The sequence below is a fragment of the Neurospora tetraspora genome (assembly GCF_033439725.1).
Source record: "Neurospora tetraspora strain CBS 560.94 chromosome Unknown B0H65scaffold_2, whole genome shotgun sequence".
NCBI lineage: Eukaryota > Fungi > Ascomycota > Sordariomycetes > Sordariales > Sordariaceae > Neurospora > Neurospora tetraspora.
The window spans coordinates 2,023,623-2,035,861 of record NW_026944384.1 but is presented as its reverse complement, the minus strand read 5'-3'; the positions used below and the strand labels follow the sequence as shown (position 1 = coordinate 2,035,861).

Below are 12,239 nucleotides of genomic sequence, written 5' to 3'. Positions count from 1 at the left end.
CGAGTGGGCGACGCAGCTTCCACCTTGTATTACGTACAAAGCCAAGACATGATCCGTGGCTCCCCCACTGTGGACAAGGAAAGCGCGCGTCGTCTTAACGCGAGGGCACATGACCTCCCAATGATTTGATTGGTCGATTGCGGCCTCAGTTGGTTCCATTCTCAGGCAGAAGCAGCTCTTTCAGGGGAGTCCCTCCCTTGGCACGGTGCAAACTGCCTGAAAGAGGTACCTTTGTCGCAAACTTTAATTGAATTTGCCCCTCAACACGTCCGCGGGCTGCACTCCTCGTATCTCCGTGTTGTGCTTTCCCTACACCTTTCTTTTTGCCCGAAACTTTTCCCAAACATCGCCCCTCCTGCGTTTGTCTTTGTTTCCTCATCTGGAGACCTTCATTCGTTCTCGTCGCTCGTCCAGAAGTTGTACGGAATTCCTACTCGACTGACAGTACTCTCACCTACCTAGCCCAGATAACATCACAGGGAACTCTCGCCGGTGCACGGCCCCGCCAAAATGTAAGCTCGAGTTGTTACGACGATCCATCAGAAAACGATCACTAACATCAATCGCCAGGTCGAGACAACAGAACAACCGGTCGAGCCGACAGATTAGGGGACCGTACGTAGTTCTCGCTCTTTTTTTCATGGATTTTTTTATTGGGCGAACGAGCATCGAGATGCTAACAAGTTCCGCAGTCAATCGGCTCTGACTGATTTCTTAGCCGTAAGTGACCCAGCATAGGGAGACCTCGGAGCCGTCCAAATCCTAACGTTTCGTATCTAGTCGCATAACATCTCGGCAAATCAGATTCGTCTTGATGCCGACGCACGACGGAGAGCAGCAGAACAGGAGAATGGTGCTAGCTCCTCTAATCAGCAGCAAGCTGCGGAAGATGAAGTAGGAGAGTCATCTACGGTCACAACCTCTGTTACTGTTACAACCAGGACATCTCGACGGAAGAAGGACCAAATGGTCATCGACAAGATCAAAGCTAGCAAAACGTATCAGAAGCGAAAGCGAAATGCAGACGAGGATGACGAAGACGACGATTTGCTGGATACTCTGCTTCGGGAGCGCGCTCCTCTACCGGGCCAAATGGACAATTGCGCCAACTGTGGAAAGCGGTTCACTGTCACGGCATACTCGCGCAATCATCCCGATGGAGGCCTGTTGTGTAGCCCCTGTGGAAAAGAGATGGACAAGGATGCGCCGCCCAAGAAGAAGCCGGCCAAGCGTGCTGCTGCCGGCCCGGTAGGGAGACGCCGACAGATTCAGAGCAAGATCCTGGATGGCACATTCCAACTCGGAGCTAAAAGCTTGATGACACTCTGTATCGAGACTCTGGCCAAGAACATCGACCTGGCTGAGGATCTAGGTGATCTGCCTCAGCCAGTCATCGACAAAATCGCCCGGAAGCTCTCGAAGCATAGACTTCTCAATCCCACAACACTCAGTCTATTTTTGCAGCCAACGACTGATGAGGTCTGCATTTACGATGGCGCCAAGCTCTCCGCCGACGATTATATTCGCATTTTCCAGACAGTACCAGGACTCAAAAAGTTGAAAGCTCGCAACGCCATCCACTTCAAAGACGAAGTCATGGACTTTCTAGTCTCTCGTAAAACCGAGCTTGAGGACCTTTACCTTCACGGCTCCAACCTCATTGACGAAGAGAAATGGCTGGAGTTTCTCCAAAAGAAGGGAAAATCCCTACAATCTCTCCGCGTCTACTGGACAGACAAGCACTTTGGCGACTCCGCCCTGGCCGCCCTCCCCTCATCATGTCCGTCTTTGGTCCGCCTCAAGGCGTGCCATAACCAGAAGATCACTGGCGAGGGCATAAAGCACCTCGCCCAACTGAAGCATCTCAAGCACCTCAGCATTGATTTACGCAATCACGTCCATTCGGATGTCTACGTCAACGTCCTCTCTTCCATCGGTCGTAATCTCGAGACGTTCTCTATCACGCGCGAGATCGACCTTGACAACACCGTCCTGGACGCTATACACAACCACTGCCGCTCGCTGCAGAAGCTGCGTATTACCGATAGCGAGGTCATGACAGATGAGGGTTTTGCCCGTCTCTTTACTAATTGGGAGAACAAGTGCTTAGTGTTTGTCGACCTGCAAAAGTGTCGACAGGTAGACTCGGCAAACCCGCGCGAGAACCCGGACAACATCGGCTTGTGCGACAAAGGCTTCAAGGCATTGATGGCACATTCCGGAAGGAAGATTCAGCATCTGAACGTGCACGGGTGCAGGCACATATCAGCAAAAGCCTTTGAGGAGGTGTTCCCCGCGGATGGCAAAAAGGTCTATCCAGAGTTGAAGAACCTGGAGATTAGCTTCTGCGAGGAAGTGTCGGATTTTATCGTTGGGAGCATTTTCAAGTGCTGCCCCAATATTCATGAGCTGAATGTTTTCGGCTGCATGAAGGTGAAGAGTGTGAGGGTACCCAAGGGAAAGATCCTTGTGGGCGTGCCGAATGCGTTGGGAATGGTTATCGAGGGTGTTGATGATGACGAAGAGTGAATGGCAGCACGTGTGTGCCTGTGTTGTAACAACACTTCTCCCCATTCTCTACGTTTCTTCAGTCACATCATCATCTGATTTCTTTAGCCTTTGACATGGTCAGAGTTTATCTCCTCATTTATCTTCCTAGTGTGCTATATATGCACATTGGAGAGGAGCGGGAGCAGGAATATGGCCTGACCTCCTCGGCACATCTCTGTTGGGCTGAAATTAATTGTAAACTAATTGCCATCTCCATCATTTCGGATGGTCAGCTGAAAGGAAGGGGCCAAGCTATGCTCCCCAGATACGCCCTTGAGGCTGTGTTTAGACCAGTTTAAAACAGACACCATCAAGTCGAGCAATTACTAGTTAGCTGAGGTTTAATATGATGATAGTAGACACTTCAAGCAATGCTGGCGACAGCGGTCTCAAGCATTCATTGTATACATACTGATCTCCCTGCAGTGTCACCCACCTGTCAGTCACAAGCACATGCTGTGTACCTACATCAGATTCCACTCGTCCCGCAGCGGGTCCGCATGACGGGAACGCAGAAAGTCCCCACCCTCTGGTGGGACCAAATGCGGAGAATCCCTGTCATATACGTCTCATAGGGCAGCCCCAAGACGGAATTGGAGAAGGGGAGGGGCACGAGATCTTCACCCCTGTCTCTCACTTGTTTCTCCATCACCCCCTCCTCGTCCGACAGGATCGTCGTCAGGTCAACTCGTTTATTGGCGACATGAAGGACGGTTGGAGGAGGAACGGTTTGGCTTCCCGGTCGAGCCAGTCCACCTTCCAGCCGATCCGCTCACCTTAAACATGACCCCCTCCCCCTTCCCTAAACTCCATGGAATCTGGATCCTTTTTCTTCTTTTTCCAATTTACCTCGCTGTCTCACTCTTGTTCAACACGGGGTTAGACATTGTCATCCTTCGGTATTCTTTTGTATAGTCCTTACAGAGTATCTCTGAACCTATTTGTCCTCTCCCTTGGCTGTTCACCCTTTGACTGGCCCAAAGCGTGACAATTCATAGAGCGCGGCTCCTCGTATTTTCCGAATCTTGATCGCTGCGACTGTCGCTTGCAAAATCAATTATATGGCAACGAGACAGTGAATACTGAGAGAACCACTCCTCTCCGAATATGAGGTTCGATTTCCTAGCGCTGGCCGCCGTAGCCAGCGCATCAACACTTACGCCCAATGTCCTGCCGTTGTTTGTCCGCAACCCGTACCTGAGTACATGGCTGGGAAATGCTCGAAAAGCACCATGGGAGGATTGGCCCATGTTCTGGACTGGGTCTCACGTAAGTATCTATCTGGTTTGAGACGAGCAAGGAAGCTGACCCCTCTTAAAACCGGAATAGCTGGGGTTTTCGGTCATGGCATCAGTTCCCGACTCCGGCAAGATCTATCCCCTCATCGGACGACCTCATGATTCCATTCATCACGGGCACAAGCTCTACAACATCACCTTCCCTGAATACCTAGGCCCTACCTTTGACGCCTCGACCACGAACCTGACTTACCTTCTCCACGGATCTTCCCCAGACGAGCCAGTGAAAATTACACTTTCGTTCCTCTCCCCCATCACCCCGTCATCCACCCTCCGACAGTCGATACCTGCCGCGTATTTGACCGTCATTGCCGAGGGCTGCTTCGACGTGACGATTTACACAGATGCCAATGGCGAATGGGTTAGCGGAAATAGGGCGAACGAAATCAAGTGGGATTTGCACGAGCCCAAGGCACCAGAAGAAAGCTCGGAGGATGCAACACGCATCAAGACCTGGAAGTGGTCACGTCAGACAGAGCAACACTTGACCGAATATAATGATCACGCTGAATGGGGAACCCTACACTTCACCGGTCCGGCCGATGCCCAACATGAAGCGGGCACGTCTGACATTCTTCGTCAACACTTTGCTGAGAAGGGCTATCTGCGGAATCAAATTGACCGGGACTTCCGTCGCATCATGCAAGAAGAGCCCGTGTTCGCTTTTGCGAAGACCTTCAAACTGGCCGGGGAGTCCAAAAAGAAGGGCTACTCAAAGACAGAAGACAACGTGGTTTTCAGCTTTGCTCTTGTCCAGGACCCAGTGGTACAGTTCGCTTCCGCTAGGGGTCTGACGCTCATGAAACCGCTCTGGGCATCCCACTTCGCCTCGCCCGACGAGCTAGTCCGTTACCACTACAACGACTTCAAGACTGCGTCTTGGCTGGCCCGGAACTACTCCGAATCGCTCGCTCGCGATGCCTTTGAGTCCGGATCGGAGAGTTATCAAGACATCGCGGCTCTTTCTGCTCGCCAGGTACTTGGTGCCACTCAGTTCTCCGGAACCCCTGATGATCCCATCATCTTCCTCAAGGAAATCTCGTCGAATGGCAATTTCCAGACCGTGGACGTCATCTTCCCTGCGTTCCCCTTCTTCTTGTATACCAACCCCAAGTGGCTCGGTTACCTCCTCGAGCCGCTGCTTGAGCACCAACTGAGCGGACAATACCCGAACGACTACAGCATGCATGATCTCGGCGCCCACTTCCCCAATGCCACCGGTCACAGCGATGGCAACGATGAGTACATGCCAGTCGAAGAATGCGGAAACATGCTCATCATGGGATTGGCCCTCGCCAATGCCTTCCGCTACGATACCGAACCCGCCTTTGTTCAGGCCGCTGCCCCTGGTCATTTTGCCAGCCCCATCCCCTCAGCCAAGGACTGGTCACACTCCGTAGACAACTACGGCTTCGACCTGCACGGCTACCGCGACCGCAAAACCGATCTCCAAACCACCGGATCCAAAGCCGCAGAAAAATGGCTAACCCGCTCCTACTCCCTCTGGAAGCAATGGACCGGCTACCTCGTTCGCGAGTCGCTGATCCCGCACAACCAGCTCTGCACCGATGATTTTGCTGGGTGGCTCGCCAACCAGACCAACTTGGCATTGAAAGGCATCATTGGCATCAAGGCCATGAGCGAGATCGCGGATATTGTTGGCCACGAAGACGAAGCCAAGCATTACCGCAAGATTGCGGCTACTTACATCGACAAGTGGCAGGAGTACGGCATCTCAAGAGACCAGACGCATGCCAAGTTGGCGTATACGTGGTATGGATCGTGGACGACGATATATAACCTTTATGCGGACTCGTTGTTGTGTTTCCATGTTCCTTCTTCATCTTCGTCCTCATCTTCGTCAACCAAGCACCACCAAGACGAACGAAGAAAGCGGGGTTTCGGCCGCTGGTTCGGCATTACTGAAGACCAGAAACCCATTGGCGGCGGCGGCGGTGACGGTGACGATGGTGATGATGATACCGAAAAACCGTTCATCCCAGATAAAGTCTACCAAATGCAAAGCGATTGGTACTCCGCCGTGCTACAAAAGTACGGCCTACCGCTCGACTCTCGACACTTGTACACCAAGAGCGATTGGGAGTTTTTCGCGGCGGCGGTGACGGGGAAGAAGACGAGGATGGAGATGTTGGAGGCCATTTCGTTGTGGGTTAATGAAACTGTTACTGGTATGTGGTGTCCCTCCTTTTTTTTTTTGGCGTTTTGTTTTTCACTCCCGAGTTTTTTTTGCTGGCTGGATGAAAGACTGACTGACAATGTAAACAGACCGTCCTCTAACCGATCTCTACGATACCGAAGGGAATGGTGGATATCCGGGTATCTACTTCATGGCGAGACCGGTGGTTGGTGGTCACTTTGCTTTCTTGGCGCTGGAGAGGGCTTGTGGTGGGAAGGCGGTGGAGGCGCTGAGGTTTATGGATGAGGAGCCGGCGGCGAAGAAGATGGTTGATATTGATGAGGCTTTGAAGGCTGATATGCTGGAGGCTAAGCGGGATGGTTGGGCTCGTTGGGTTGGTGATCTTTGAGTGTGTTGGATTGTGGAAGTCGTGACTCTTGGATATTGTTACTCTATCGAGACGTAACCGAATGAACCGGCTTTTTCAGTACCTAAACTTCGAGGTTGTAGCCCTTCATTAGTCTTTCCGTGATAGCCGGGTTGGTCAAAATTTGGATGCCCTTGTGAAACACGATTGACTGCCGAGTTTCCTCCAATGTTGATCTGATCGTGATATTTCAAGGTAGGGATGGATGGTAGAAGCAGGGAGCTATATCGAGCCCAGGGATGCGGCGCATTGGCACCTGAAGAGAAGTTGAACAGCAACGGCGAGGAGAGTTGAATTAATTCACCTCGGAATCGCCTCACACCAACATTTCACCTTTAGTGTAGTGGCTTGTTAGGCGGCGTGACCTCACATCAGCTTTGTCAGGTGAAGTTCCCGGTGAAGTCGGCGAGGTCGGCAAGTCCCCATCAGCTGAAAAAAGTCCCCTTGTGGGTGGTGAGCTGAAGAAGTTCTGGCCAACTGGCGCAGGGCTTTGGCAGTACTAATTCCCGGTGGATCCGGTGGAGACCAGCTGCCGACGGGACCGAATGATACGCAGCGTTGGCGTCTTGGCATCACACTCAAATGGATCCCACCAGCCAATAACGGGAGCGCATCGCTGAGCGGCACCCACTGTTCTGAAACTGGTGAGCAATGACGTCGATGGGCGAAGGAAGCGATTGCCTGTCTCGGCGCAATGACGACGTGTGGGAAGGAAGGAATCATCGCCCTCTTTGTCGCAGCGAGTAGCCAAGAAGCCAGCCTTGTATCATACCTGTACCTAGTAAGACATCATCGTTGGGGGAGAAAAGGAAGAGGAGAGACAGAAATAGAAGTATTGGTGCTACCCTTGTGTTCTGTTTCTGTTTTGGTTTTCTTATCCTCCTCCTGTTTGTCATCCCATCTCACAACGGGAACCAAAACATCATTCAACGCCGCAGTTTCCATCTTCCACACCGGCGTAACCGTTCGCTTCTTCTAAAAGGCCTAGACATCCTGATCGACATTCTTATTAACAAAGTTACTATAACGATAAACCTACAGAGTAAGGTTACTCTAACACACGACCATCACCGTACAAAACCAATCGTCAAGTAGAATCCAGAAGATCAAACAACACCTCGAAAGCGAAGGACCTGTAAGATTTCAAGATTTCACAGCCTCAGTCCGCAGTGGACCATCATCCGACCGGTACTCCACAGTTCCCCGACATCCGATACCTACCCGGCCGGTCTGGTCTTTTGACTTTTCGTTTGAGCCTTGGTCTTGGTTTTAATAACCATACATAAGCCATGACCTCAACTACTGCGCCAACGCAAACAGCGCTCGTCCCTCCAAGTAAGTCCCGCGCGTTCATCAGGTGGTGCATATCAGTTAGGCATAACACCCGGACATCTCATCTTGACATACTACCTGCTACGACCTGAATCCCAAAATATCACCGCTTAGATACCTTACTGACCACCTTTTCAAGACAATACTGGGAGGCTACGATACGCAGACGCTAAAGATCTACCTAGCTACCCTTCTTCCGGTCTCAAAAACAACGACGCAGCTGCCAGTGCCGCCGCATCTTTGGGATGGGCTAACAGGAAATCGGTCGAATACCCAAAACCAGAGATATCGACAGCTCCCACTTCTTCAGCCGCGACTCTGGGATGGACAAACACCAAAGTAGTTGAACATCCAAAGGCAGAGTTATCAAAGACACACGCTTCTCACGCCAATACCGCTGCAGTCCTGGCTAACGGCCAAAAGATGGCGTCACCAACGAGTAACGGTTTGGAGGTTTCGCAACCCAAGAGCAATGCGGCAGGATCACAAGCGGCTATCTCGGCATTACGTGCAGCTCAAAGACAACAAAACCAGATTTTCCAACAGAAGCAACAGCAACAACCCCAACCTCAGCAGCCTAAACCTACCTTGGATACCTCAAACTGGGGGAACTCGGCTGCGAATTTGGCCTTCAAGGGACACAAGTCACCTAGCTCTTCTACACCAACCGTTGCAGAGACACAAGGTTCCGCCTTGACACGACAAGCATCACTGCGCGCAGCAAGGGATGCCGTGGCCGGACGACGCCCGCGATCGCGATCGCAACCCCAGCCAGTGACCGAAAACACAGCATACCCCGATAAAGAAAACGCAGCCTCCAATGCCCTTAGCGCCGCGACCAAGTCGATGCGCCCGCCTAGTATTCGTTCGACCGACGAAGCCGGCGCCGTTCCGTACACGACCATGAGCAGACAAATGTTTACGTCCCGACCCCCTGTCAAGCCCGAAGTCGACGAGAAGAATCGGCAAGACGTTCTCCACGCTTCCGCTTTGGCCATGGCCAAGCGCATGTACACCCAGCAACAAAAAATGATCGACCAGTCCAAGCAGGTCCAAGGACGCAGGTCCTCCTTTGAGCGCCACGGCACCGGCGACCCGACAGCCAACAACGACGAGGTGGAACGCCCTCCGGTGGTATACAACAGCCTCCAAGACGCCGCCTACCGTCTCGCGCAGGAACGTCTCGCCAAGCTGCACGACGAACACCAAAAGAACCGGGAGATGCAGGAGTACTACACGGGCGCTTCGCCCTCCAACCAAGGCACTAACGCCGGCGCATTCGGCAGCATCCGGAACAAACTCACCAGACGTCGGTCTTCAAGCGACGGCGACATCATCGTCGCCAACGACCGCCAGCGCTCCCAGCATATCCGCAAGCAAATGTCCCTCTTCAACACCAAGATCGCTGAAGTCGACGAGCAGAAGCGGGCGCGCGATCGCGAAGCACTTTTGCAAGCCGCTCAGCGCAACGTCAAGGCGCGGTTACAGGGAATGGACGAGAAACTGTATGCGGAAAAGGGGGTGATGATTCCGCACACAAGCAAGAGCGATTGGGAGGTGAAGGCACACGCGGCGGCGCAGGCGAGGTTTGATGCGAGCAACAGCAAGAGGCCAATGGATGCGGGCCAAGTGGATATCGGCGGCGGGAAGATGGTAGACAGGGCGAAGGTGGAGGATATTGCCGCGAAGAGGGTGCAGCCGTTGCTGGATGAGATTAATGAAAATGCGGAGAAAGAGAGGGAGAGGAGGGCGGCGGTGAAGATGGAGGAGGACAGGAAGAGGGAGGAGGTGGAGAAGAATAAGATGCGGGAGAAGGAGGTGGCGATGTTGCATAAGCAATTGAAAGGTATGTTTTGCGTTAGTGTTGATTAATATCAAGAGTAAGGGGCTAACGAATGATTGGCAGACCAGCAAAAAGACAAAGAAAAGGCTCTAGCGGCAGAAGTCAAGAGAGAGGAAAGGCAGCGAAAGGAGGAGGAGAAGGCGGCCAAGGCTGAGCAGAAGAGACTGGCTAAGGAGGCCAAAGAGGAAAAGCAAATTGGAAAGGGGAAGGAGCTCGCTACGGCTGCTGACTTGGACCAAAGTTCTTCTCCGGACGAGAAACCAACGGGCCCGTTACTGGTTGCCCATAGGAGGACAGACAGTTCGGGACTGACCAGGTTGTCCATGCCATTCCAAAGACGCACATCGCCGCCTCAAAGGGCTTCAACAACACCAGACGGGGGAGCGAGTCCCATCTTGGAACCGCAATCAGCAGCATCACCAACTAGCAAGGTGAAGGCCTGGCTAAAGAACCGCTTCTCCCGTCCCAGAGCGGCATCCGGCGCATCTATCGCTTCGTCGAGAGTCGATACACCGGCAGACGGTGCCGCTGACGCTGCCAGCCCCGATATGAACAGGGGTTTCATCGGCGGCGTGGCACTAACCCGCAAGCTGGAGGAGAACAACCCCAGTGTCCCCTCCATTGTCGGAGACGACCACAGCGGGCCGGGAAGTATCCGCGAAGTCGCCCTCGCCGGCCTCTCGGCGCCCACCCCCGTCCATCCGCCGATGACAACGACGCCAGCCATAAACCTATTAGCGGCGGCGCAAGACGAACCCGGTGAGAGCAGTGGCCTTACGACCGTCCCTTATAACTCCACCAGCGCCCTAGGCACCGCCGCTTTGAAGCCTTCATCTCGCCCTATTAGCGCCATCGGCGGCTTCGACGCAGTGGCTACCGTCACTACCACCACCACTACTACTACCACCAAACCGGCAGTCAGTGACCGCCCTCCCTCCCTATCAGTTGAGACCCAACAACCACAACTCGTCCTCCCCTATGTCACCACCACCATCACCGCCAACCCAGCCGAAGCAGAAACCAACTCCGTCAGCAGCCTAAGCAGCTCAGACTTAAGCGATAGCGTCTACAGCAGGGTGAGCGATAACAGCGCTTCACCTCCTGGACAAGACAACTACAAAGACAACGAAAACGACGACGAGTTCCTAGAAGCAAGAAGCACCTTCTCCAGCGATGGACCGCTTACACCACCCTCCGCGGGGTTCCCTTCGGTGATGAATGGGATGAAGGTGGCTGTTAATGTTACGCAGCCTACTCCCGGTGTAGATGGTGCTGAGGAAAAGGGCTACGGGCAGTTCTTGATGGCTGATCCTAGGGCTAGCACGGGGACCGGAGTAGGAAGTCTGAGGGAAAGGCCGGTGAGTTCGGGGGGGCTGAGTGTGGGACGGTCGTCGGTGGGGGGTTGTGGGAGGATTAGTCCGTTTAGAGAGAGTAGGTTTTCGGAGAATTTTGATAAGGAGGATTAAGGGGGGGTATGAGATTTTATGCTTTGTTTGTGGCATTTCGGGTCTTTTGGATGGTTGATACCCTTTTAGGGGCGTCCGGATGGATTGATGGATGGGTAATGAGAAAGAATGATCGATGAATGCTTTCCTTTTTTTTGTCCTGTATCATATACCTAAAACTGTTCTGGTGGACTTTGCTCTGGCTTTTGTATAATAACTACCGATGGCACTGATGATCCGTTTCCTACCTTCTCTCTTACCTCTAGTAGTATTCGTCAATGATAATGTTAGTTTGCATCGGCTATAGTTTAGGCACACACTGACTTGTGAAATGTGCCAATTCGGTTCTACTCTAGCTTCAAATACGAACTCGCAACATCGCGAGTCCGAGCAAAGAGAGACTGGCGTTACAGCTTCAACGCCGTGTTCTGTTTGCCCATGATCCTCCACGTTGTCCTCATCCCACACGGGAGCCCACATCTCACACACAACATTCCCACCCTCATTGTTGCCTGGCAGAAGTTGTTTACGAACCTTGCTGGCCGGCCACCTGCCGACAACTGTTTCGCTCTTTCCCTTCCAGCATCTCCACCTCAAACGACCACATGCCCGGATGCCTACCGTTCGTACCTTCCCAACCACACACGAAAAGCTCTTCATAAGCAAACCTTTCACCATCACTTTCCAACAAGAAAATAACCCTACTGGTGTATCGGTTAACATGGCGGATTCTCATTCCAAAGTTTCCGCAGCGCAGGGTTCAACTCCCTGGTGGGGTAATTATTTTTGCATCTTGTCTCTTCTTTTTCTCTGTTGCGTTCTAAGTGAGGCTAGTATGATATTGTGTAAAGCACTTACTTACCCTCTTTGGCCTTTGTGGGAACCAGAACTGCTCTTTTGTCGCGTAGCTTTGGATTTTTTGGACGTCACTCTCGCGTACAAGGGAAAAAAACAAAAACAAAAAAAAAAAACATCATCACATCGTACCGTTGTTGTAGAAGGTTGACTTGGAGCGAGTGTGATGTGAGCTATCTTCTGGTGTGTGTGTGTGTGTGTGTGTGCTCAGTCGTCGAAAATGAGATAGTCAGCAAGAGCCCCAACCAACCCCCGAAAGTTTTCAAGTCGAGACTGCAATAAATTCACCCAAACAGAATCAAAACTGCAGTCTTCTTTTGGGAGCGAGGTTCTCGTATGGTCACATAGTCAA

General features: G+C 52.4%; 3 protein-coding genes and 1 non-coding gene across 4 annotated transcripts; all 4 read left to right on the top strand.

Moving 5' to 3' along the window:
• The first annotated feature begins 273 nt into the window (after window positions 1-273).
• B0H65DRAFT_456078 (RNI-like protein) lies at window positions 274-2,918 on the top strand. The gene is made up of 4 exons (XM_062826272.1): window positions 274-512; window positions 571-615; window positions 693-720; window positions 781-2,918. Coding segments are annotated over exons 1-4 (1,824 nt in total). The 5' UTR covers window positions 274-510; the 3' UTR covers window positions 2,530-2,918.
• A 293-nt stretch (window positions 2,919-3,211) lies between these two features.
• B0H65DRAFT_456074 (uncharacterized protein) lies at window positions 3,212-6,856 on the top strand. Its single transcript, XM_062826271.1, has 3 exons — window positions 3,212-3,819; window positions 3,880-6,037; window positions 6,135-6,856. The coding sequence occupies exons 1-3, from the start codon at window positions 3,658-3,660 to the stop codon at window positions 6,392-6,394; spliced, it is 2,580 nt and encodes an 859-aa protein (XP_062684131.1). The 5' UTR covers window positions 3,212-3,657; the 3' UTR covers window positions 6,395-6,856.
• Window positions 6,857-7,546: 690 nt separating this feature from the next.
• Window positions 7,547-11,154, top strand: B0H65DRAFT_100238 (uncharacterized protein). Its single transcript, XM_062820431.1, has 3 exons — window positions 7,547-7,747; window positions 7,884-9,590; window positions 9,651-11,154. Exons 1-3 carry the CDS (start codon window positions 7,702-7,704, stop codon window positions 11,051-11,053), a joined length of 3,156 nt encoding a protein of 1,051 aa, XP_062684130.1. The 5' UTR covers window positions 7,547-7,701; the 3' UTR covers window positions 11,054-11,154.
• Window positions 11,155-11,730: 576 nt separating this feature from the next.
• On the top strand, window positions 11,731-11,811 carry B0H65DRAFT_t136. The gene has a single exon. It is a non-coding gene; the product is annotated as a tRNA-Glu (tRNA).
• The last annotated feature ends 428 nt before the right edge of the window (window positions 11,812-12,239 follow it).

Coding starts and splice junctions, on each gene's coding strand:
- B0H65DRAFT_456078 (XM_062826272.1), top strand. Junction 616..692: donor AGCCGACAGATTAGGGGACC/GTACGTAGTTCT, acceptor CAAGTTCCGCAG/TCAATCGGCTCTGACTGATT. Junction 721..780: donor CTCTGACTGATTTCTTAGCC/GTAAGTGACCCA, acceptor TTTCGTATCTAG/TCGCATAACATCTCGGCAAA.
- B0H65DRAFT_456074 (XM_062826271.1), top strand. CDS start 3,658: ATGAGGTTCGATTTCCTAGCGCTGGCCGCCGTAGCCAGCGCATCAACA. Junction 3,820..3,879: donor TGTTCTGGACTGGGTCTCAC/GTAAGTATCTAT, acceptor AAACCGGAATAG/CTGGGGTTTTCGGTCATGGC. Junction 6,038..6,134: donor GGTTAATGAAACTGTTACTG/GTATGTGGTGTC, acceptor CAATGTAAACAG/ACCGTCCTCTAACCGATCTC.
- B0H65DRAFT_100238 (XM_062820431.1), top strand. CDS start 7,702: ATGACCTCAACTACTGCGCCAACGCAAACAGCGCTCGTCCCTCCAA. Junction 7,748..7,883: donor AACAGCGCTCGTCCCTCCAA/GTAAGTCCCGCG, acceptor CACCTTTTCAAG/ACAATACTGGGAGGCTACGA. Junction 9,591..9,650: donor GTTGCATAAGCAATTGAAAG/GTATGTTTTGCG, acceptor AATGATTGGCAG/ACCAGCAAAAAGACAAAGAA.